The 27,500-nt window shown below is 31.1% G+C and overlaps 1 protein-coding gene across 3 annotated transcripts in view; it reads right to left on the bottom strand.

Moving 5' to 3' along the window:
- Positions 1 to 27,500, bottom strand: part of LOC106870492 (osmotic avoidance abnormal protein 3) — a 906,658-nt gene that overhangs the window by 258,720 nt on the left and 620,438 nt on the right. For all 3 annotated transcript variants that reach the window (XM_089352196.1, XM_089352197.1, XM_089352198.1), the window contains one exon: positions 10,291 to 10,430. In XM_089352196.1, the coding sequence (XP_089208322.1) occupies positions 10,291 to 10,430 (140 nt within the window). The remainder of the gene's footprint in view (positions 1 to 10,290; positions 10,431 to 27,500) is intronic.

Raw genomic sequence — 27,500 nt, forward strand, 5'->3', positions numbered from 1 at the left:
TATAAAGGATAAAGAGAGCAATGGTAAGGTTGGAAATATAATTTTATGGATAGAGTCTTACAGCTGTTTCTGGGAAGATCCAGTACTTCCCTTCATCGGAGACAGAAATAGTAAAGGAATCGATTATTATATCCATAGGCGGAGAGTTTTAGTATGAAGTGATAGTGAGTGTGAAGTGCTGAAAAAAGAAAGAAAGAGAGAACAGTACTTGGAGTTCCCAGAAACAGCTGTAAGACTCTATCCATAAAATGATATTTCCAGCCTTACCATTGCTCTCTTTATCCTTTATATATATATATATATATATATATATATATATATATATATATATATATATATATATATATACGACAGGCTTCTTTTAGTTTCTGTCTACCAAATCCACTCACAAGATTTAGTCAGCTGAGGCTATACTAGAAGACACTTGCCCAAGATACCACACAGTGGGACTGAATCTGAAACTATGTGGTTGGGAAGCACATATATCTATCTATATATATATATATATATATATATATATATATATATATATATGTGTGAGAGAGAGAGAGAGAGAGAGAGAGATAGAGAGAGGAGAGACACACAAAAAAAGACACATATATATATGACAAGCTTCTTTCAGTTTCCATGTACCAAATTTACTCAAAGGTTTTTGTTGTCCTGAGGGTACAACAGAAGACTCTTGCTCAAAATACGACACACTGGAACTGAACCAGGAACCATGTGGCTGGAAAGTAAACTTCCTACCACACAGCTATTCCTGTGCTTCAGTCTGTATTAAAATAAAACTCAAAGGAAATACAATTCTCTTGTCAACAACTACTCTCTGAGGCCAACTGTATTAACAATCCTTTCATTTCTAATCAAACACAATCTACCATGGTTATTTAAATAATCAACTGAATGATTCCTTCGTATCATTTTTGATTACTTATGTCATTTCACTATACTCAAATTTTTCTTCCATAATATCAAGAATTACTTTACAGTTCCACAGAGGATGTATACAAGATCATCATAAATCCATTATTCATTTTGACTTTAATATCTTTTATCTTTGATCTGTTTCAGTCATTGGACTGTGGCCATACTGGGGCACCACATTGAAGAACTTTTAGTCAAATGAATCGATCCCAGTATGTATTTATTTTTTAAAGCCTGTTTCTTATTCTATCGGTCATTTTGTGCCAAACTGCTACTCTATGGGACATGTAAACAAACCAACACTGGTTGTCAAATGGTGGAGGGGGACAGACAGACAGACAGACACACACATATATATTTGTTTTCATTTTACTTGTTTCAGCCATTTAACTGTAGCCATGCTGGTGCACCACATTTAGTCAAACAAATCGACCCCGGGACTTATTCTTTGTAAGCCGATCTTTGTAAGCCTTTGTAATTCTTTCAGGCTCTTTTGCCAAACCACTAAATGACAGGGATGTAAACACAGCAACATTGGTTGTTAAGCGATAGTGGAGGGACAAACGCTGACACACATACACATGCACACACAAACATATACATACATACATACAAACATACATATATATATAGGCATAGGAGTAGCTGTGTGGTAAGTAGCTTGCTTATGGACCACACGGCTCTGGGTTCAGTCCCACTGCGTGGTACCTCTAGGGCAAGTGTCTTCTACTATTACCTCGGGCCGACCAAAGCCTTGTGAGTGGATTTGGTAGACAGAAACTGAAAGAAGCCCATCGTATATATGTATATATATATATATATATATATATATATATATATATGTATATATATATATATATGTATATATATATATATGTATGTGTGTGTATATGTTTGTGTGTCTGTGTTTGTCCCCCCAATATCGCTTGACAACCGATGCTGTCGGCAAAAGAGACCGATAGAATAAGTACTAGGCTTACAACGAATAAGTCCGGGGGTCGATTAGCTCGACTAAAGGTGGTGCTCCAGCATGGCCACAGTCAAATGACTGAAACAAGTAAAAAGAGTAAAAAAGAGTAATATATATATATACAACAGCACAGGCTTTTTTCAGTTTCTGTTTGCCATATCCACTCACAAGGCTTTGGTTGGTCTGAGGATATAGTAGAAGACACTTGCTCAAGGTGTCATGTAGTGGGACTGAACCTGGAACCATGTGGTTGGGAAGCAAGCTACTTACCTCACAGTCACTCCTGCACCTATATATATATATATATATATATATATATATATATATATATATATATATATATATATAATGATATATATCTTTCAGTTTCTTATTTTTTTTACTGCCCACAAGGGGCTACACATGGAGGAGACAAACAAGGACAGACAAACGGATCAAGTCGATCATATCGAACCCAGTGCGTAACTGGTACTTATTTAATTGACCCCGAAAGGATGAAAGGCAAAGCCGACCTCGGCGGAATTTGAACACAGAACGTAGCGGCAGACGAAATACCGCTAAGCATTTCGCCCGCGGTGCTAACGTTTCTGCCAGCTCGCTGCCTTTCAGTATATCTTTCAGTTTCTGTCTACAAAATCCACTCGCAAGTTTCTGATTGGCCCAGGGCTATAGTCAATGACACTTGCCCAAGTTACCACACAGTGGAACTGAACCCAGAACTATGTGGTGGGGAACCAGCTTCTTACCACACAGCCATGCCTGCACCTATAAGTAAGAGACATTCAAATAATTTTATCAGAGGTATTTCATTCAGGACAAATGTTATGGGAGTAACAGATGACACAATAGCATTTACTTCTTGTGTTATAAAACAGAATTATGTACCACTTCTCTGAACAAAGTAGAGATTCCATATACAAGGAAATTCAGGAATCACCACTCCTTAGTTTGCAGGAGGTTCCTTCATTTTATATAGTTACAAATAATATAATCTTTCATCTTTTACTTGTTTCAGTCATTAGACTGCAGCCATGCTAGGACACCACCTTGAAGAATTTTTTAACAACCATAAATGATTCCATTTGGCCCTCTACAGGTGTTGAACATATTTCTAAAAGAGTGCACATTTATTATATTTGCTACTCCAACTTTATGAGGGGAAAAAAATGACCAAAGAAATTAATATACTTTTAGCCGTTGCCAATGATGACAATAATAATGAGAAGTGAAACTGCCAGACTCACATAGAAAGTGGATCGATGATTGTAAAGTAGCATTATATTCTCAGTCACATAGTTCAATCAACAAAACCTCATCATGATAACAGTCTTCAGATAAAAATAAATAAATCAACTATTCTCCTCCCCACCTCTGGACATATACAATCCTCTGTAAAACTTTGATGAAATACATATCCTTTGTAATATAAATAACCTTTAATCATCTCTGCATGGCATTATCACTGGCTTAGGGACTGGCTGTTGATAGTCTTGTCGTATTAATAAGGAGGCAATTTGTTGTCTTGACTGCAGATACAAAAACTAAACTAAAACAAATCAGTGAAAACAAAAGAAACATAAATCTTATAGTGTCTTTTCATTAGAAAAAGTAATAGTATTCTCACATTGTAACATTAAACATTTTCACTCAACAACATTATCCCTCACATATCTATCATTTCTCTGACTGTTACTGTTTGATTTGATTTTTTTTCTTTATAATCATAATTTCGTTAAAGAAACTATAATCTATTTCTAGTAAATTAATCCAGCATCACAGGAATTATGAATTTGATTGCAGGTTGAATTTTGTTTTGCATAATTAATATTTCAGAAAGGAAGGAGGGGTAAGAGGAAAGGAGGGAAATGGAAACAATGGCAAGGTGAGTGGAAAAACGCAGCCCAAGTTGTAATTTCTTTCAATTTAAAAATTCGAAATGTCATTAGCAGCATGCGAAATAAATATCAATGTCAAAAAATTTGTTCATGCTCTCTATAACAAATAGTCTTAGCAAGCTATTTATAACCGGATTAAGGTTTCTGGAAGACTTTGTGTACAGGAAAGCAAACAAGTAATTAGTCATTGTCCTCTTTAGATAAAACTTATTAACATTCACTGAATTAAGAATACTGTTAAGTTGTTTGGCAAAATTTTCATTCATCAACAATAGCAGCAATCTTATGACTTAAGGTGATAAATCTTACATTCGTTATGATAAGCTACACACACCAAAATAAAAATAATAAAAATTCACTCTTGGTTCATTAGTTGAACATTCAAATACTCAACAGTTACGAAGTTAGAGTTGCTAGCACACAAACACAGCATCAAGCCTGGGTGTTGATATTTGATTTCTAAAAACAAAATTGTCAAGTTACACCCATTTACACAGGAAATTTTTGATCTACAGGAGTATTTTGGTAATTCAATACTTCATTTCTTTTCTCATTTCATATTCACTCCACTATACATATGATGATTTATTTAGTGAAGCAATTGTTTTATAGCCAGATGTCCTTTCTATTGCTAACCACTAACCAAATAGATTTTTGATCAGGTTAACAAATAGCAGCAGATAGCACAACACAGCAACATTATAAATACATAATATTTATTGATTCCCATCATATTCAGATAAATGTATTTTGCTCAGTAAACCTAAGAGTAGAAAATGGATAATGCCAACACAAAATCATAATTATAAAGTAAAACTAAAATTGATTGCATCAACTTTGGTATACTACCAGTACTTATTTCATCAAGTAATAAACTTGATAAAAGAGGAAATTGATTTCAATAAAATTTGATCTAACAGTAAAGGGCATGGAGTAAAACGAAATGCTATTTAGTCTGATGCTCTGCCATCTCTACAATCTCACCACAGTTAGAATGGAAGCAACACTTCTTTTACATTCCACTAATTACTTATTTCAGATGTCTGTGCTGATTTAAAAGCTCTCTCTCTCTCTCTCTCTCTATATATATATATATATATATATATATATATATATATATACATACACACACACACACATACATACATACATACATACATATATATATATATATACGTACATATATAGCTTCACCATTCCAGATCTCTGTGAATACAAAGTCTCTGTGTAGAAATATCTAGAATCGTCGTCGTCGTTTAACGTCCGCTTTCCATGCTAGCATGGGTTGGACGATTTGACTGAGGACTGGTGAAACCAGATGGCTACACCAGACTCCAATCTGATTTGGCAGAGTTTCTACAGCTGGATGCCCTTCCTAACGCCAACCACTCAGAGAGTGTAGTGGGTGCTTTTACGTGTCACCCGCACGAAGGCCCAAATATATATTTTTATTCACAAACAGTTCTACATATTTCCTTTCAGCTTTTTTTTTATCAACCAAGGTATATGCAATCTCAAAATTAGTATAAACATTAGAAGAAGTTTTAAAAGGAAAGTAGAACTTCAATAATCCTAAAATCAAACCAGAAACTTAACCCCAATTCTGTAGAATCTCAATTGTCAACTTTAATCTGAGTTGCTTAAGAAATGAGGCTACAAGTAACAATTTGTAGAGATTCTATACTTATGAAAATAAATACTGTAACTACTCTGTTGAATTCACTGGATTACGTTTTTTTTTTTGTTTTTTGTTTTTTTTTTTTGAAGATAACATGAATTATCAGTTCCGTAAATATAGAGCTTAAAGGTATTTTGTATATCAAAAGCAATTAGAGAGTGGGAAAATACTATATAATGCCAGAATTCATTGCTCATCTCAGCACACAAGTTTCTTTTACTTAACAATATTTATCTCCTCAGTTTATCTAAATATCTAAATGCTAGTTTCTATTTTTACATGGCAACTAAACAAAGGAACCCTAAAAAAAGATTGACGTACTTAAACTACAAAATGTTGCAATTAATTTAACCCTTGTTTTCTTTGGAAACAGATGTAAAATAATCAAAACAGAATATATAATAAACATGTTTTATTATACTTAGATGTAAAAATCCTGGTATTTTGAATCATTTCAAACTTTGGGAAAAAATATTAAGAACTATGGATCTCTCTGTCAATGTAAAACAATCAAGGTTGACAACTTGAAACAGTAGATTTCTCAAAAATAGCTTAATGGCTTTGGTGTGATGCCAGACCCTTATACTAGCCTTGTACAATAAAATGTCATTTCTAAAGATTCTATTATTTCCCCCAAAATATTTTCTTTAAATTTAAATGTGCCTTAAACTAAAAGAAAAGCCAAAACAATGTAAACAGTCAGTTTCATACCCATTTTCCCTTCTATAAATCATGTATACAGTCCAATAAACTTCAATTAAATATATATGCTATAAAATAGAATTATAATATATAATGCATGAGACACAATGGGTGTGAGATTACAATGCTGAATTACTACTGAGTCAATGGTCAAAATTTCAAATTTTCCAACAATCCTGCTCCTGAGAGAGATACAAAACTCTGCTTGCTCACTAGGTTGCTTGCCTGACAAAAACAGGTTCCATCTTAATTTATGGTTGAAAAATTACTAGTAGGAAAAAACATCCTGCTGGTAAAACAATTGCTTTTAGAAGGAGGAGGAATCACACCCAAGGAAGCATGTAAAAATCTATATAAAGCCCCATATCATGTCTCACTACTCTTCCCTCCATATACTACATCATCTACTATTCCTAATCCATCTAAATAACATAGGTCAGTGCCAGAATCATTTTTGAACCTGAAATGCTGAAATTTATACATTTTTAATAATCTTATTACAGGATTACAGATTTTAGTTTTAGGTATGTGCTTATAAACAAGCAACCTATTATTCTAATATATTCACAAAGCTAGGAGTTTATAACTTAAAATTCATAAATATATATATATGCAATATATATAAGCACAGGCATGGCTGTGTGGTAAGAAAGTTGCTTTGCATCCACATGGTTCAGGGTTGTGAGTGGATTTGGTAGATAGAAATTGAAATTGAAAGAAGCCCATCATATATATATATATGTAAAAATATGTGACACTTATTCGGTAGCCATAATAAAACTCCGAGTTTCAGATGCCGGGGCGGAAACCCACACCGCCATCTCTTCAGTTATCTGGGCATTGAAAATTCCTATGAAAATGACCGTTAAACAAAGGGGAATTACTGTGTGGTTGACCGTTATTAAGACAAAAGAGCTACAGACCACTAAGTAAGGGGAGGGAGTAAAGGTAAGGGAGTAAACAAGTCCATAGTATTCACGTAAGCGCACTAATCCGTACATGTGCCTATGTGTATATACTCAACTACCCTTACTTGAAACACACACATGCTCACCCATACATTCGCCAAAATATATATATACCCACATACGCGGGTATACCCACATACGCGGGTATACCCACACACACCCACACACACACGCATGCAACACCCTCGCACCCATACACGCACACAAAAAAGGTCCATACACACGTCAATATACGCACATGCTTAAGAAGAAGAAAAAAAAAACAGGGCTAAAAGCAAAATAGAGAAAAAAGTGTGAAAAAGCTATAAGGGCAAAATGCGTCTATATGCACATATTCTCGCATACACGCACTTACATCTATATACGCACGTACCCGTATATACTCCCCAAACTCTTGATCAAAATAAGCATCAGATTAATAGATTCCCCAAATTCTTTCAACTTAGTGTTAAGTTCATCCAAATACAATGAAAAATTAGTGAAAAGCCAAGTTTATATAGCCAAACAAAATATTTTAGCTGTGGAAAACTTTGCACTGTGCCTCCCACATCTAAAAATTCTGACTTCACTTAAGTATTCCATATACTGTTCAAGTTCTTGGCAATGACTCAACCAGTGTATATTAGTAAACAATAATAAACTGATTTACTTTCATTTGGAAACACATTATCAATTATGCAATCTGTCAAATTCATTACCTGTGTCACAGCTCTCATCATACCATTGATATTTTTAAGGTATATTTTGCACATAGTACTTTCTAATGTATAATACAAGATGACCAGCAGCTTCTGTAAATTGCTTTACTAAATCAACATTTTGATATAACATTATGGGCAGCATCATTCATTCTTGAAACTATTTTTGATGAATTTATTTGTCTTTTCCAAAACACTTCAACAAAACAGTCACTTTTATCTTTTTCTGACATATTTTGAGGCAAATTCTCTCACTTAATCAATTCCCCATGAAGAGAAACTCAGTGAAAATGTTGTGTGATAATAGCTAATTGGGCTGTTGAGGTTATATCAGTGAACTCAGCAAGACATACAGACAAAAACTAACAAGTATTTAAATGTTCGAAAATTTGATTTACTATTTCAGCATTCATTTTCATAACTATCTCCTAAGTAGTATTTCTGTATTGCTAACTTATTCATCCACTCACTTTATAATAGTGTCATTATTATGGAAGTCATCAAATATAAATGGTGCACATTTAACATAAGCTTCTTTAATGAACTCTCTATCACTTAATGATTTCCTGTGATCAACAATACTAAAACTTGCAGCTGCTAAATGGGAAAATTCTGTCAAGAATTTAAATAAGTTCTCCAACTGACAGCATTTATGCTTTAGCAGTTGGGGTATATATTGTTTGTGGTCTGCCACAGGTTTGGAAGAATAACTAGTGTTTAGTGTCAGAATACCTATTCCAAGTTCTACCTGCAACTAATTCCTTAAACAATACACAAAGACATTTATCACCATTATCAATACTGATATATTATTCAGTCCATCAATCTTGACAGTTTTATTCACTTTCTTTCATGATAATTTACTTTCTTTCTTTTTGTTATTAGTATTTGATACCATTATGACTAGGGGTGGAAACCAAGAAAATATATTTTTTTTAATTTAAAAATATGCACTTGTCATATCATGTGGAAATTAATAATTCATTAATTTGTAAGCAACTTTTAATTCATAGGTTGTAATATAAAGTGCTGTATGGTTAGATATCACCAAAAATACAAAGTTTTGAGACTGTGTTAAACATCTAAAATTCTTTATGAAATTTAGTGAGTTTTTATTACAAGATATTGTAGGGAGAGCATTTTTTTTTTTCCGAAATCTAACGCATATCCCCTAAAAGTCCACATATATCATAGTTTCCCGTCACTGTCCTAGGATGTACCACTTTCCCATCTTTTTTCCATAAGCCATGATATGAGAGGGTACTCAAATGTTCCTGGCTTTAAGGGTATCACAAAAGGCTTGGCTGGAGGCCCAACATTACCAATTCTTTTACAGGGCTTAGAAAGCGTGAAGGACCACTACAATACGTATGTGAATCTTGGAGGAGAATATGTAGATTAAAATCATAATTAACAGATCATCCTGTATTTTCTTTTACCCAAAGCCAGGAACTTTTCAGTACCTCTTCATATGTCTTGAAATTGATATTACACTCCCATTCTTCTCACTTTAGTATCAAGATTGAAGAAAAGTTGTTACTCAGCCAAAAAGTTTCATTTGCCAGTTCCTCCCAACTAATGTACCTTTGAAGTGATTAAGTGATTCCTCCATACCAGGAAACTGTCAGCAATTGTTTGACAATCTTCCCTTCTGTATTGGAGAATCACAACTGGCTTAGGTAAAAACTATAAGAACAGTGTTTCATAACCTGTTAACTGTACTGCATCAGTGGCATGGCAAAGAAATACGTTTACCAGACAACAGCCTGGTACACTTTGATGCAAGTAGGAACACTTTGGTACATTTTATCACTCTAATGAGAGACAGCATTGTAAATCTAGAACAATTTAGAATACATTACTTATAAATAGGTACATTTTACAGAGTTGGACACTTATAGCTCAGCATTAGGATTTAAATGAATCACATGAAAACAAAATACAGACAATCCAAAAATGTAGCACATGGCCAAATAAAGGTGGGTAGCAATGACTACTTAAGTATGACTACTTCGGGTACAAAGTGAATATGTGCCAAAATATGGTTAGATATGTTACATTTCTTTTTTTTTTTTGCTTATTAATATGACAAGTGCATATTGTGCTGACTAATATTGCCGATATAGCTGATTATTATAACAGATTACAGCATTCTGAACAGAACTGAAATTATATAAAAGATTACAAGAAGACAAAATAGAAAAAAAAATGAGAAATATTGAGTTTTTTTCTTTGGAGTATACTTTGCTCCAACAGACTAATTCTTTTTATTACTCTCCAACAAGCATTACAGTAATTTGGAATTTGATGTTGTAATAATAATATTCTAAATAAGTTCATATTTACAAACTCATCTCAATGTATGGTACTTCAAAGAATCTCAGTTGAAGAGGTAAGTGAAAAGTTGACTAATATAGTCAAAAGAAAGATGAAAAAATACAAACATCGGAATTACCTTTTCATGGCTTCCTGCTGAACATTGGAGTTATCCACAGTAACCAAATTATTCTTGTCTGTTTCTTGCTCTTCTGCTACATTTTCTATGTTATCTAGGTCTGAGCTTACAACTTCTTCTTCAGTTAAACTCGTTACATTCTGCAAAGATAATACCCTTAATTATAAACCTAATTTTGGAGAAATTTGCATCTTTTTCTCTGATGTGATTCGTATTGCAAAAGCTCAAGATCCTTAACCATCAAAGTAATTGGTTATATTTAGGGAATGACCTTCTGGCATAACACCTGCATAGTTTGTAATTAATTTCAACTTCAATTCAATTTTTCAAATAAAGTTATTGATTTAGTAATTCCAAAAGAAACATTACAGTTATTTATGTACATTTATAAATGTTACATATATGCAAATTTAAAAGAACTCTTTGGATTACTGTGTTTTATATGTAAGTCTTTTTAAAAATAAAAATAAAGGCTACATAGTAGTGTTTTTACTTTTACCATTTTTTTATAAAACAAAGCCACCAGAAATTATCATTAAAAAGTTACCTTCATAATAAAGAATTACTTTATATCTAAAGGTCGATAACATGAGGCTGACACAAGAAATCATCATGCCAACTTTAATAAACAATTCATGAAATGTTTATCTCATACATCAAACAATTAACAACGCACTAATAAATATTTGATAAATTCAGACAGATTGCACTTTAATAAATGGTGAGGCAGTTTCTTGCTCAAAGTAGGATTTTCTTTTGGATGTTCAGTACATGGGACAGAAAAAATACTAATTCAAAAATTTCAAGGAAAAAAGAGATAAAATAAATTCTAACAAGTTACAAAGAAAATTTTGGCCCAACATAATATCCATTTACTTCCTAAAATAGAATTCAGTAATGAAATAATTCTTACCAGTATTTCTATTCTAGCACTGTTATAGAGGTCTGTCTCGCTGTTCCCATCACTGTTCATTATCCTTATCCTTATCCTTATTATTATTATTATTACTATTATTAAGGTGGCAAGCTGGCACAATCGCTAGCATGCCAGGTAAAATGCTTAGCAGTATTTCACCCCTCAATATGTTCTGAGTTCTGAGGTCAATTTTGCCTTTCATCCTTTCCTTTCAGGGTCAATAAATTAAGTACCAGTGAAACACTGGGTCGATGTAATCAACTAGTCCCTCCCGACAAATCTGAGACTTTGTGCCTCCAATAGAAAAGATTATTGTTATTATTATTATTATTATTATTATTATTATTATTATTATTGTTGTTGTTGTTGTTGTTGTTGTTGTTGTTGTTGTTAAGGTAGTGAGATGGCAGAATCATTAGCACACTGGACAAAATGTTTATTGACATTTCATGAGTTCAAGCTTTGCTGAGGTCAACTTTACCATTCATTCTTTCAGAATTGATAAGATAAGTATCAGTTGATCACTGGAGTTGATGTAACTGACTAGCAACTTCCCCCAAAATGTCAGGCCTTGTGTCTCTTGTACAAAGATGAGCAGTTAAATTATGAAAGAAGTGGGTAGAACAAGTTTCTTGCTTTAGAGGAGCTTCATGGCTACTCATATTCTGACAAGAGGGTGAAAACAGTTGGGTGAGGCTGGAGAAAGATAAAATAGTGGTGAAGATAGACAGACAGACAGATAGATAGCTATTTTGCTTAGGCATTACGAAACTAATATATTGATGTAGAATTCAATATACACATGCTTCAAAATGAAACATTAGCTGACTATACTGTGATAATAAGAAAATGAGATAAGGAATGAACAAATGATCATCTGATTCTTTTGTCATCTCATTTTCACACACACACACATGTAATCTGGCAAGCGGTTTGATCTGAGACCAGGTGTTGAAACTAAAGCAATTATTGTGTGGAAGACATACACTGACCATTCCAAAATCCAATAACACTGTAAACTTCAGACAATTCTTTATTATCTGGTGTCAGTGAGACTGCATGAGTGACCAAGTTGTAGTTAGGGCATCAAAAACTTTTTACTAAATAAGTAAGTGTTGAAGTTAACAGCTTTTGTGTGACTTTGAATGGCTAATTTGTGTTTTCCATGGTGTAATTTACATATATACATATGGACATGTATACACGCATGCATGTATATATGTATGTACGTATGTATGTATGTATGTATGTATGTATGTATGTATGTATGTATGTATGTATGTATGTATGTATGTATGTATGTATGTATGTGTGTGTGTGTATGTACTTATGTATGTAAAGTTATAATTGAATGCGAACTGAAATACACAGCTATATATGCTTATGCACAAAAATTATTGGAAAATAGATATCACACATTAATACAGAGGCTTTATTAACTGATGATTAACCCCTTGCGGGTGGATTTAGTACTGAAAGTCTATGCTGTGTACCAGTATTAGGCCATTCAGTAACTACATAATTTTTCATACAAGGAATTTTACAGTGTACTTCCAGATTCTTCTCAGTGAGGTATATTTGAAAACACACTACTGCACAGAGTGAAACATCACATTGTTCACACACACAGTGTTTTGATGTGGTCAGTACTGCTTCCCAACTGCAAGCGGTTAATTAAATCTCTATAAAAAATGTAAGAGCAAAATTACAGGTCCTGAGACACAAGTTAAAATTTATTGTATTTCTGGGCAAGACACTTTTTTTATCTATTACTTCAGTACGCTTAGGTATCAGAAAATTTTATAAGACTTTATTTTTCTGTTAAATGTTGATAACCAGCATCGTCCTTATGGAGAGATTTATCTCTCATCTATTTAAGGCTATAAAAACCAGAACTGCTGAGCAAAGATTGCGGAATGACTAGCAGTTTTGTGTTGTTCTTTTTTTCATATTATACACTACCACAATATCCAATTTTTCTTGTTTCTTATGTTCCTTTCAGCAAATTTTAACAAAAAAGTATTTCAGTTTTGTTTAATATGCCAGATTTCCTATGCAATAAATATATTGTGTGCTTTTATGGGAGTATGAAAAGTAAAATATACATAAACAGATTCCTAAGCAAATGTAGATATACTTGTACATGTGCACAAGTGCTTACACACACACACACACACACACACACACACTTAATGTATACTTGTGTATATGTATGTGTGTGTGTGTAAGTAAGTAATCATATGCATATATGCTTGTGTATGTACACACACACACTTGAGGTATGCATACATATAGTATACGTGTCTGTGTGTGTGTGTGTGTGTGCATGTGTGAGTAATCATATGCATATATATATTCGTTTATATATTTACACATAAACACATATACATGTGTGCATACTTATACGTACACATGTTTATACACTCATGCACACATATACACATACACACATGTACATACACATATTCATGCACACATACATGTGTGTGCATGTGTGTGTGTAGAATGAAAGAAAAGGAGAGACAGATATGCCTACATTCTTACATGCATGTGTGAGGAGAGTTATAAAATTCTTAATATGAGAAAACTGTAGGCTATGAATTTTTGTTTATGAAACATTCTTCACAAGAAGCAACAGAGTTACAGTATAATCAATCAGTAATTATCTATTAAAGAAATCCTAAGAAAACAAAAAAGACAAATAAAAATCAAGCACATTTCTTTTTTTTTTTTTTTTTTCACTGCTTTGTTGTTTTGCTTGTCTTTTTTTAAAAGTTAAATAAGTTGCATTATATATATAAACTATGTATAAATATAAAAAGTAATCTTTTCAACTGAAGTATGTAAGAATCATAAATTACAGATTAAAAAAGAAATGAAAAGGATGTTTCAAAAGGCCATGGGTAAAAAAGCTAAAAAGAAAAACAAAAGATTAATTCCAGAAATCATCTTTGCAAACCCATACAAATTTAGCAATGTATCAATAATGATTAGTATGTTATGGCTATTGACAAATTAATAAATTCAAAAATCTAATTTTACTTATTAATTAATGAAAATAGTCTTCAAAAAATAATGCATTCTCTGGGTTTTTTCTTCCCTGCTAACAAAGCCAATTTTTATTATGAAAAATTAAAAGGATGCCCCAGCAATCAAAGCAAATCCACACAATAATGCATCATTCTGTTTTATTGTGGCTAAATATTGGTTTTAGTTTGTCTGACAATGATTTTGAGGAGTTCTTGTAAGTTCAAATAAAGTTTGTTTTTTTATGCTTTTTTTAAAGGATATTCTATTTTATATCCAATAGATTTTATATTGTTTTGTTTTGTTTTGTTTTTTTCTTTATTTTCCAATGACAAGGAGTTACAAGTAGTGAATAGAACAGATTAAACTCACTGCCAAGACCCTGTGAAACCTGTTATAGTTAGCCTAGCAGGCATGGGAACCATTTCCTGTTATAAGAAACAGCATGATATAAAGCAGTCATTTTGTAACCATATCTCTGTTGAAATTCATTGCTTTTGTTTCAATTGATTTTGAAAAAAATGAAGAATTTAGTAAAATAATTTTGTCATTATAAACCTAGTGTTTGAAACATAAATAAATGTAAAATTTTGATGGAAGATTCTAATTTAGATTACTTTAAATAGGAAGCTTGTATCATAAAACCTCAGTCAGTCTTAGGCAGGTTGGTATCAAAAGGGCTGAAAATGAAGCACCACTGATCAGCGTACGCTTAAAAATCTATATATTTTTCCTGTGTCAATAGCCTAGCACTCCAAGGAACGTTACCTTTAATAATAAAAACTCTAATTGTCTCTGATCCTAATGGGAAAATATTTTTGTAATTAGTTGCCATTTCACAGTTAGTGATTGTCAACATCAGGACCAACCTTTTTCATGCTAATTGTTACATGGATAATTCTAGCTTTTCATTGATGTTATTAATATTGTCCAATTTTTTTTATTTATAAACAGAAATCAAGTGAAGCCATGGCTGAGTTGTCAAGAAATTTGCCTTCCAACAATGTGGTTTCGGGTTCAGTCCCACTGCATGGCATCATGGGCAAGTATCTTCTACCATAGCTCTGAAATAACCAAAGTTTCATGCATCTATGAATCTTTTTTGCCAAACTACTAAATTATGGGGATGTAAACAAACCAATACAGGTTGCCAAGCATTGCAGGAGGGCAAATACACATGCAAAATCCCATGCACACAAACACATACATATGTATGTGTGTGTATACATACATACATATATATATATATATAAATATATATAAATATAAATATATATAAATATAAATATATATATATAAATATATATATATATAAATATATATATATATATATATATATAAATATATATATATATAAATATATATATATATATATATATAAATATATATATATATATATATAAATATATATATATATATATATAAATATATATATATATATATAAATATATATATATATATATATATAAATATATATATATATATATATAAATATATATATATATATATAAATATATATATATATATATATAAATATATATATATATATAAATATATATATAAATATATATATATATATATATATATATATATATATAAATATATATATATATATATATAAATATATATATATATATATATATATATAAATATATATATATATAAATATATATATATATAAATATATATATATATATAAATATATATATATATATATATAAATATATATATATATATATATAAATATATATATATATATATATATATATATATATATATATATATATATATATAAATATATATATATATAAATATATATATATATAAATATATATATATATATAAATATATATATATATAAATATATATATATATAAATATATATAAATATAAATATATATAAATATAAATATATATAAATATAAATATATATATATATAAATATATATATATATATAAATATATATAAATATCAATATATATATATATAAATATAAATATATATATATATATATATATATATATATATATATATATATATATATATATATATATATATATATATATACTCTCGACTCCATTGGTCACGAATAACCATGGGTGCACCTAAGAGGTTCCTCTCACAGGTACAAGTTTGGGCAGAAAGTCGCCTTACTGGTGAACGAACAACCTAGGGTTGTTTTTATGAAAGACCAGCAGTCACCTATGCATACCAGCCTCCCCTCTACACACCACCGATGTTACCCAAGGGAAAGGCAAAGGCTAGGCACCAGTGATGTCGCAACTCATTTCTACAGCTGAGTGAACTGGAGCAATATGAAATAAAGTGTTTTGCTCAAGAACACAACATACAGCCAGGTTCAGGAATCAAACTCACAACCTCACGATCATAAGCTTGATGCTTTAACCACATTTTAATATAATGTGATGACTGCATATATGATGAACTGGCAAGTTATTTATTTTTTTAAAATGTTAATAGAGATAATGTCAAAAGCAATTTATAGAAAGACGAGGATGAAAAAGAAAGAAATTAGAAAGAAAGAAAACTAATAGTGAAGAAATATAGAGTGATAGGTGAATAGGAATAAAGCCTAAAGGCGTGGAAATAGATATATCTAGTGGAAATGAAATGTAAAAAGATAGTTAAAGGTCAAGTTCTATAACTTGGTAGAAATTACTTACAATAGATTTAAGCCTCATTTTCCTATTTGTTTCACTAATATTTACATGTGATAATATCAGCAAAAATCAAAATTAAAGCCAAGAAAGATGAGATAACATCTTTTGATATCATCTGTAATAACTATTTGAATTTAATTCTATATGCACTTCTATGTTTTCTGTTAGATGGCTACATTCAAATTTTTATAATTTAGTTTTAATGAATAATCAGTAGAATTATAACCAATATATCTATAGTCAGATTGTAACCTACAATTTAAAAAAAAATTAATACTTTGTCGCATTCTATCGATCTAAATAATTAATATAGTAAATTAATTTTTAAAAAAAGCTAATCTTTTACTGAATGCCAAGAATCATGGGACTGAATTCTCTTTTAGTTTCCATAATATGAAGCAAATGAGACGTATAAAGGTGTTGCAATAGGCCAGCTGGATTGAACTCAGTACCTCAAAATAACAAGATGCTCACTATTTCTATAGCTCTGTCACTGGTAACACTAGTGAATTATGGTATTTACTAAAAATAGCTGTTCAATTAAATATTTTGCGACCCCATATTTAATGAAATACGCAAAAGGTTTCCATCATAATTTTATAACCAGAAGTAGTCTCAGGTGAACTGGTGTTGAAACGAAGCCTGTTTTAAGTGACTTCATTGTAGATGCAATGCAGTAGCAGAACAAGAACTGTTGGCTCTTTTGCTGGTTGTCCAGTACCATTCCTAAGTCAACTAACTGAGATCTAAAACAAGTAATTCTACAGGTCACATCTACTGAAATGAATTTATTGCAGACTAACCTACGACCAAAAGGCAAATACATGTTTAAATTTTTAAATGAAGTAAATAGATGGTTTGTACAAAAGTTACTAATACTCTTTGAAGAAGTGAGAATAAAAACACGAGAATCTGTTTCATTTTTGTTTTAAGTTTGACAAATATCACTTTCCTGCATTTTCGCTAATATTACTTTGTGGGAACTAAGTCAATGTGTTGTGCAGAAGTAAGATACATTCAGGTAAACAATTTTGAAAATACATCAAAACAGATTTCTACTTGGAAAACGTTTACTGGGAAAGAAAAGCTTTTAAAAGTAAGTAGTATGTACAATAAGAGTTGCATGTCATTGATTTATACCCCTTCAGCAGTTTAACCATAGTAAAATAAATGGTGCAATTCTTTCACTATTGACAGCAGGGATTAAACAGAAAAGCATTAAAATTATCTGAGAAATCTAAATTTAACAACAACATGTATTCTGATCTCATATACATTTACACACAAAGAAAAATAGATTCATGAGCAACTTTTATACATATTTTGAAAATAAAGCTTTTAGTGTAACCTCTGCAGGAATTGGTTTCTGACAGACCCCCAACAGTCATGAATAATCCCAACTAAAATTACAAAATTGTGCATTTATTCTTTTTTTTAAACATTATAATCTGTGATATGAATACTTAGCTTCCATTATATTTTATAGATATTCTATCAAACTAAAGTAGAAATCAGTAAATGTAACATTAAACAGGTGAAAGACAGGGGTGAGAATATATATAGTATGATGTACACAAAATTAATTCCACATGAAATACTCTGATCCCAACAGGAAATGGACCCAACAATTGCAACCCTCCATATTTCATAACTTATTTTATTAAGCAAGAGAAAACTATGATCACCTAGCAGTTTTGTAAAGTAGTATGCAAGTAGGATAAGCAGTTTAATGAACTACAGTTGTTGCTGTAGTTGTTTAGCATCATGTCAGCTCTGGTTGAGCAGACCTATGATCAAAGATCTCCCAATTAACTTGCTTTGTTTATTAAGGACTAATATGTCCATTGTGTCTTTTCCTTTTTTATTAAGATAGTAAAGTATGGTTTGGAGGATAATTGACTGCTCTTTCTAGTAGGCTGAACAGTTGTGTAGAGGCTTCTTCATTGGATCCTATAATAGTCTCTAACAATAAACACGAGTCAACAGCAGAAATGGTTGACTGAATAGAGCACCAGATTAAAGGTATTATATCATTTAATGATCATAACTACACTGGAGTCAATAAAATATGTACTAGTAATATTCTAAAATCTATTAACTTGTTTAAATCCTTCTCTATAAAAATTAGCCTTTTGTCTTATTAAGAAACCAAAATTAATTTATTTGGAAAGGCAATAATGAATAACTAAACAATAAACATAATATAATGATGTATCATCGAAATTGAGGTTACAAGTATTGTATTTAAATTAGCAAATGAAATTGAGAAAGATATGTTGTACATTGAAATACCATGGTAACCTGGATCCATATCAGTTCTAAGGAGCTAGTCTTGCAAAGGACAAACAAGAAAATATTTATATTCAACTAAAGTTGAGGAAGCTGGAATAAATATAGCAAAATTATATTTCACTGAGAAAAATTTTTAATTTATATTAAGTTTTGTTTCATATTTTTATGGGAAATTATCAACAGAAACCTATTTAAATGTAGTATAAGAACAAATTATTGCCAAAAGCAGCCACATTCTCAAATTCTATAAGAAACAAATGACATCTAATTGAAAACAGAAAATAGACTTTCGTAATAGTTATAAGATTTCTTTTGATTAGCTTGAAGATAAATGATGATTCTTTTTTTCTTCAATATAATTCTTATGCATACACATGCCTATCATAATTCCATTTTGACAATCTAGCAACCAAACTATCCTGAGAAGTTTTAATGTTTTTTGATTCCTTTCCTCTTTTTGTTCAATTCTTGTTAATATTCCAATTATTAATTTTAACATTATGTCCCACATTTCCCCCCCTACTTATCTCAAGTAATACAAAAAGCTTAATTTCTAGTTCTGCTATTTCTCCATTTTCCCATAATTTTCTTTAATGTCTATGGATAAATACCAGTTTATAATGCTCTTTCATGTAAACAATTTGTAAGCACTTTATAATCATGTAACATCTTTCTTTGCTGTAGAAAAAGAAAAAAAACTATAGTGAGAAAACAACTCTTGTGGTTTTCTTTAAAGAAATTTAAGCATATTTATACAACAAATTGTCTAATATTTTCTCTTGAATAGGCATGACAAATAGCATAGTTAATTTTCTAAAACCATTTTAAAGTAAACCTTTAATATGTAGAAGAAATAACAAGGATTTGTCATTAATTTAAAGAAATGATTGGGTTCTAAATGTTATGCTATAAGGTCTCTTGATAAATTTGTGCATTTTGCTGAATTTGTGTAATTACTAATTTTTCAAAATGACAATGAAATCTACCAGAAATGTAGCAATGGTCTGAATGTTTATATCTTTCTTTCTATACTCCATAGATTGAATTTGCCTACAAAAAATAAGTTAACATTATATTATGTTTGATGTGTGTTTATATATGGTATCTATAGCATTTATATATGAGATGTTGTTGATATATGTATCACCCCTCACAGTTGTTTGCAATGTTTCTGTAGCAGTATGGCACTCCTCTATATTTAGAGTGCTACAGTATGGCATTCTCTATAGTTAGAGAGACAATCAGAGAGAGAGAGGAATATGTATGAGAGAGAGAAGAGCATGTATGAGAGAGAGAGAGAGATGAGCATGTATGAGAGAGAGAGAGAGAGATAAGGCTTCAAAAAATAAATTTATCAAACATTATAGTTATTTTTCACACTATTTATAGCTACTGAAATTACATGGGAACATTGAAAACAATGTAACAAACAGAACCACATTCTACTACATCAATCAAAGGATAACAGACTACTGTGGTCATGGCTGGAATGCCTTTATTCCTGCAAAAGCTGGATAGTTTAACTCTTGTTTCATAAAAAAAATAACCATGTCAACCTCCAAAACAGATTAGGAAATCTAACAAAAACCAATATAGATTAAATTAGATGTGTAATATGTAATTTTGGAAGACAGACCTGGCCAAAAAACAAAGACTTGATTTATGAACATCATATACATGTATATTTGTTAGTTTTACTAACTCCATCTTTTAACATTACACTGATTGTCCCAGAAAACCAATCAATCAGGAAATCCTCCAAACATTTATTTTTTTTTTTTTTGTTTATGATTCAGTCATTTTTATACTTGGGAAGAAATTGCATAACTTGTTTATTAATCAGGTTGTGTCATTAATTTTAAGCTGGATATTTCACCACAAATTTGATTGTATGTCACCTAAATCTGACAATAGTTCAGTTACAACTGAGAGGGATTCTTATATAGGTAAGATTACTAGATGTGCAAGAAATAACAGTCAAATCTTCTCCTTATCATACATTACTATCTTCAAAAAAGATAGTGTAACCCTAGATACACTGTGTCTGAAATAAGTAAGATGAGCATGGATAGAATACCATTTTATCATGAATCTACTTGAAAAAAGCTGACTAAACAACTATAACAATAGTGATTGAGCAGTGCTAGAATGCATCTCAACTTTCTTGGCACTGAGCAATTAAGAGAAAACTATCCTTTTGGATTAGATCCCCAGTCAAAGCTTCAGTCAAAAAATGATTTAAATTCAACAGAGTTAACAAGCAAAACATATTTCAGATATACTATAAATTCTGAGTGAAGGCACATGGCTTAGTGGTTAGGATATTCAGCTCATGATCGTAAGGTCGTGAGATCAGTTCCCAGTAGCATGTTGTGTCCTTGAGTAAAACACTTTATTTTACATTGCTTCAGTGCACTCAGCTGGCAAAAATTAGTTGTACCAGTATTACAATAATTAGTGGTACCTGTATTTCACATTTGGTGTGTCAAAATGAATCTTCCTGAGAACTACATAAAAGGTATTTGTGTCTGTGAAGTACTCAGCCAATTGCATGTTAATTTCATGAGCAGACTGTTTGGTTGATTGAATCAACTGGAACACTCATCGTCATAACCGGTGGAGCACCAGTTAAAGATTGTAGGTGATGTTTCTTTGCCCAGTTATGACTCTTAGCTATGGACACAACACTATCATATAACAGGATACAAACTGTCAATTTTTCAGTCAATAGAATTATAGCCAAACAATTCGGCTAGCACCAAATCTCATACAGTTGGTGCTGTTGTTTAGGCCTCAGGTCAATGCTGATCATCAGGCAGACATAATTAAAGGCATTTCAGCTGTTATTTACCCATCTTTTGTATATTGAGGGCTACATTGTTCAATGTGTCACTATCTAAGATAGTAGAGAATGAACTTGAAAGGAAGATTTGTCTTTTTATGTTTTATCTTAACACTTGTTTCAGTCATTGGACTGTGGCTATGCTGGGGCACTAGCTTATAGGGTTTTGTCAAACAAATCAACCTCAGTACTTATTCTTAAGTCTGGAACTTACTCTGTATAGTCTTTCACTAAACTGTTAAGTTACAGAGACATAAACAACACTGGTTGTCAAGTAGCAGTTGGGGAAAACATAAACACAATGACACATTCATATACATTCATAAATACATATCAAAAACAGTGGGACATGCTAAAGTGTGACATATGACAAAAATTTCAGTATCCAGTACTGTAAGATGTGGGGATAGGCTAGAGTACAGAGTACAAGTCTAATAACAGAAAGAAATAATAAACAGAAAACAGGTGTAGTACTCAAAGCTTTAAAAGACATATGTGCAATTCAGAAAAATGCCTAAGTAATTACATAACAAATAGAGACATTATGCAAATATGTATTCTGCTTCATCAATGTCCTACCATAAATGTTTTCTGATTATTATATCTTCACACACACACACATACACACACACACACACACACACACATATATATATATATATATATATATATATGACAGGCTTCCACACAGTTTCTGCCAACCAAATTAACTCACAAGGCATTGGTCAGCCTGTGGCTATAGTAGAAGACACATACCCAAGATGCCACACAGTGGAACTGAACCCAAAACTATGTGATTTCAAAGCAAGCTTCTTAATCACTCAACCACGTAGAGTGAATGGTTTGTATGTCATAATATTTATGATAGTATATCATAATATTTATGATAGCTGGTTAACCATGTACACCGACCACATATCTCAAAAGTTCTGATAATATTCAACTGTATAATTTAAAATGACATTTCCCTAGTTTTCTTTCTTGTGATTAATTTATATTGAGATAAGAGGTATTGAAGATTGGTAAAAAGTACCAAAACCGTTAACTTTTACTTAATTCATTTTTGCTTAAAATAAAAGGCAAAATTTCAAAACTCTGACAGGAATTATCAATTTTCAAACATGAAAAGAATTGAAAATCATTCAATTTAACAAGTGCAGAATCTCTTAAATCTTCTAGTTTAGGATGTTAGGTGAAAGTGTGTAATTGTAAAGAATTTACATAATTTAAGTTGTTTGAAGAAAGGATAAAATGTTTAAAATCTTTTCACTTTGTTGCTAAACACTGCTTCTGAGTTTCTTGAAATAAAGTTCACTTCTAAAAAGTTAATAAAACAACTCCTCTCTCATAGTTGTGTTGTCTATGTTATATACAGAAAAGGAAAGTGAAAGTAAAACAAAAAAACATGGCTGTATGGTAAGAAGTTTGCTTCCTAACCCTATGGCTATGGGTTCAGTCCCACTGCATGGCTGGTATAGCAGTGTGGTAAGAAATTTTGTTTCCTAATCCCATGGTTATGGGTTCAGTCCCACCATATGGCAACTTGGACAAATAGCTGCTTTCTTCTATAGTCCCAGGCTGATCAAAGCTTTGTGATTGGATTTGGTAGACAGAAACTGAAAGAAGCCTGTTGTACATGCATGTGTGTGTGTATGTGTGTTAGTCTTTGTGTTTGTTCCCCACCACTGCTTGAAACTGGTGTTGATTATTTGGGTTTTTTTTTATGTCCCTGTAGCATTTCAATTCAGCAAATGAGATCGATAGAATAAGTACCAGACTTGAAGAAAAAAAAAAAAAGTACCTTTCAAGGGTTCCAATGACTAAAACAATAAAAGATAAATATTGCTATTTTATAGTTTCAGATACAATGGAAACAATTACAAGAATGACTGAAACTTATCACTTTTATTTATGAAGCTTAATACAGAAACTGCTACAACCCAGCAGTTAAGTCAACACTATGATTGTGCTACTATAAATGAGGAAATGCACAGTTCACTTCTTAAGCAACCAATCATAAAATAAAAATTAAAATCAACCATCTTTACATTTCTTTAAATGGAGAAATATGTGGTCTTTTCTTTCTTGTATGTACATGTTTGTGTGTGTGTGTGTTTTGTTGTAATTTTTTTTTTTTATTTTATTTTTTTTTTTTACTATTTGGCAACCAATTGCAAGCTGATTAAATAGTTCAAGATCAAGTAATTTAAATTACCTGAAATTCTAAATTTAAAAGACATAAACTTCTCCATCGTGCTGTCTCTAATTTGATCCCTCTTTCCATATCTCAGTAGTAGCCAGGCATACTGACAATTATGTTAGTATGCATCTTCCCACTCACCCTCGCTCTCTCTCTCTCTCTCACACACACACACACACACACACACACATACAGACAGACAAACACACACAAATATTAGAATTGTTAACTTGAGTATTACACTTTTCTTTAGGATACATAATGTGCTTAATCAATAAAAATAATAACTTTAAAAATAAATCTTGCAGAATTTAATTCATGTTAGAAATAGATATTATTATTATTATTATTATTATTATTATTATTATTTAGTAATAATTGCTTAATTTTTAATTATAGCTTTTTTATAAATCTAATGCACAAAATAATAGAAAAGGTCATTAAACAGAAGACAAAAATATTAAAACAGCCTCCAGCATATGAGTTCTGGATTGCCATTTTTCTTTCAGGCATCTCATTCTAGCAAGGATTCACTGAAGATGATGAATTCAGCAGTTTCCAATTGCTCTCAGATGTTGATGCCTGAAGCAATCATAGTCATAACATGACACCCTAGCTGCTCTGTCTTTTTAAAAATTTATTTTTCATCTTGCTTTACTTTTCATTTCTAATCTATGTTCTCCAATTTCTTATTTTTGTTAGACTACTTCATATTCGTTTTTATTTTATTTATTTCTGTTATGTTGTCTTTATTATTTTTTAATTTTTGTAATTTGTAGTTTGTTCCAATGTCACAGTCAATGTTTTCTTTACCGATGCCATCTTATTTGATCTATTGTTTCTTCTCAAGGTTTGGCTCCTCACATAGTTATTCTGTTGCCAGGTTGATTTAAATTAATCAAACTTAGTTTTGATGTTGCCTTGTTAGTTTTCTTTTCCTTCTTTTTTTTTTCTTTTAATTTTCGCCAACATCTCTCCTTTGAATTTTTCTTCAGAAATTTCACTTATTACAACTCCTTATATTAAGACTAATGGAGAAATTTTAGCCCATGACTTCACTGATTCCTCAGTTGTTGCAGGAAAATCTTAAATTGCACAAGTTTTCTTTGGTAATAATTATTAAAATAATGTAATATGAAACTTTCCTAACTTCATTAATGACAAGCAAATATTTCCCACTATAAATCTGGTCTGACCCATTAAATAACACCTGTATAGGAAAGAAAACTCTATGATTGATAAAGTATTGGCTTAAGTTACTTTACATATTTTCCAATAAACACCAAAGCAGGGCACAGTTGTTACCAAAATAATGAGAAAGACAATATAGAATTAATTAATCTTAATTGATTAGAGAAATAAGATTACCTCATTACATTTTATGCCATACAACAAATTTATATAATAACAGTTGTTGATTGATTATGTGCATAACCCAGTTGTAAGAGATTTTCTCTTCATATGTTTTAACATTGAGTCTTTAGGTGGAAAGTTTTACATCTAAATTTCATTACGGGCAGCAATAATAAATTTCTTTGTATTAGTAGCTGTTAGTAAAGCAATAATGCTTGTGTATCACAACCTCAAATTTATAAAGCTTGAATTAAATGCTAACAATGCTTGTTTAATATTTAGATTAAATTCTCGGTTAACTGTCTACCAAGTTCCAAATTAGTTATGATTTTACTCTAATGATTAGAAAAAGACAAAAATAATCTTTAATAAAAATAAAACAAATTATGTTTAAAGTGACTGATATTTCTAAAATCATAAAAATATTTTTAATATAATAGAATTTGGCACTAAAGATAGTGAGTAAGACTACATATTCTGTACAGTATGTGTTTAGTGTCATACATTTCTATTCAAAGTTCCCTAAAGTTTTTTTTTTTCCTTCACCCCAAAATATAAACAAAGTATTCTAGTCAAATAACACAACGACAATCCTCTCTTTTTCTTTTTGTAAAATTGGCATGGTAGCTAAAAGAACAATTACATAATAAAATTAAAAACATTGCAGTGTTTTCACAAAAATACAAGTTCAGATTCCAGCACAGAACATTCATTATACCATTGTACATTGAGGTCAAACCAAAAACAATGTGTGGTCGCAATCAACAAGGCTATCTGAAAACTACTAGTTAAAGAATTTTAAACAACTTTCCAATATTCTATAAACTCTAAAATATAAGGAATGGGTAGAAAATATTTATTTATAAGAAACTGTATATAATATAGTTATATTATAGGTTAATTAAACATATTTCAGAACAGAAATAATTATAATTTATTATTATAAAGATTGTAACTGTGAATCTGCCACACACACACACACACACAAAAGACTGACATATACACAAATAGTTGATCTCATTAACCACAATGTTCTGTTTACCTATATAGGGTTCAATCTCTCAACATCTCTTTCTCTCTCTTTCTCTCTCTCTATCTCTCTCTCTCTCTTTCTCAGTGTTTGTGTTGACCATCGTCCATATTTCTCTTCCTCACGTGATCATCCTTCTTTTCTTTCAGGACTGTCCTAAGGACAGTACGTATCCTATCTCTCTTTTCTATCTTTTCTCTTGTCAAAGAAAATATTTCTCCAGTGTTTGCTATTTTACCCTTGCTCCAGTCTAATGACTCTCCATGATTGTTTTCGTTCAGTTTCCTTGTATGTCTCCACAGTCTTGTTTTGGTTCCCCGCTTTGTCCCTCCATAAACCCCAAATTTTATTTTGGTACTTATGGGAGCAACTGTCTTCGAAGACTCATATTGTCGTCCAATGCTTGAAATGAGGAGTAGATAGACAGCTGAAAACTGATGAAGTGTCGTTCTTTATGTTACTTGTCCTTTTTTCCATTTGTTTCTCTCATTGTTTGCATATTGGGCCCGTTTGTTTTGGTATTTCATGTTGTTTACTGTTGGGTGACGTCCTGTACTCATATATGCATATATATATATATATATATATATATATGTATGTATGTATGTGTGTGTGTGTGTGTGTGTGTGTGTGTGTGTGTGTGCGCGCATGTGTGTGTGTATATATATACATATATATTATTTATATTATATATATGTATATGTACATATATACACACACACAGAGTCTGCCAAAATAAATGTATATGCAGTCCAGGAAAGGAAAAATATGTATGAATATTTAACTTGTATAAGTACCTCTATAAATATAGGTACCTCTTTCAATGTTTTATCAAATTGCAATAACACTGAATAAAAATATTTATACA

The sequence above is a fragment of the Octopus bimaculoides genome, chromosome 5 (assembly GCF_046866305.1).
Source record: "Octopus bimaculoides isolate indiv1 chromosome 5, ASM4686630v1, whole genome shotgun sequence".
NCBI lineage: Eukaryota > Metazoa > Mollusca > Cephalopoda > Octopoda > Octopodidae > Octopus > Octopus bimaculoides.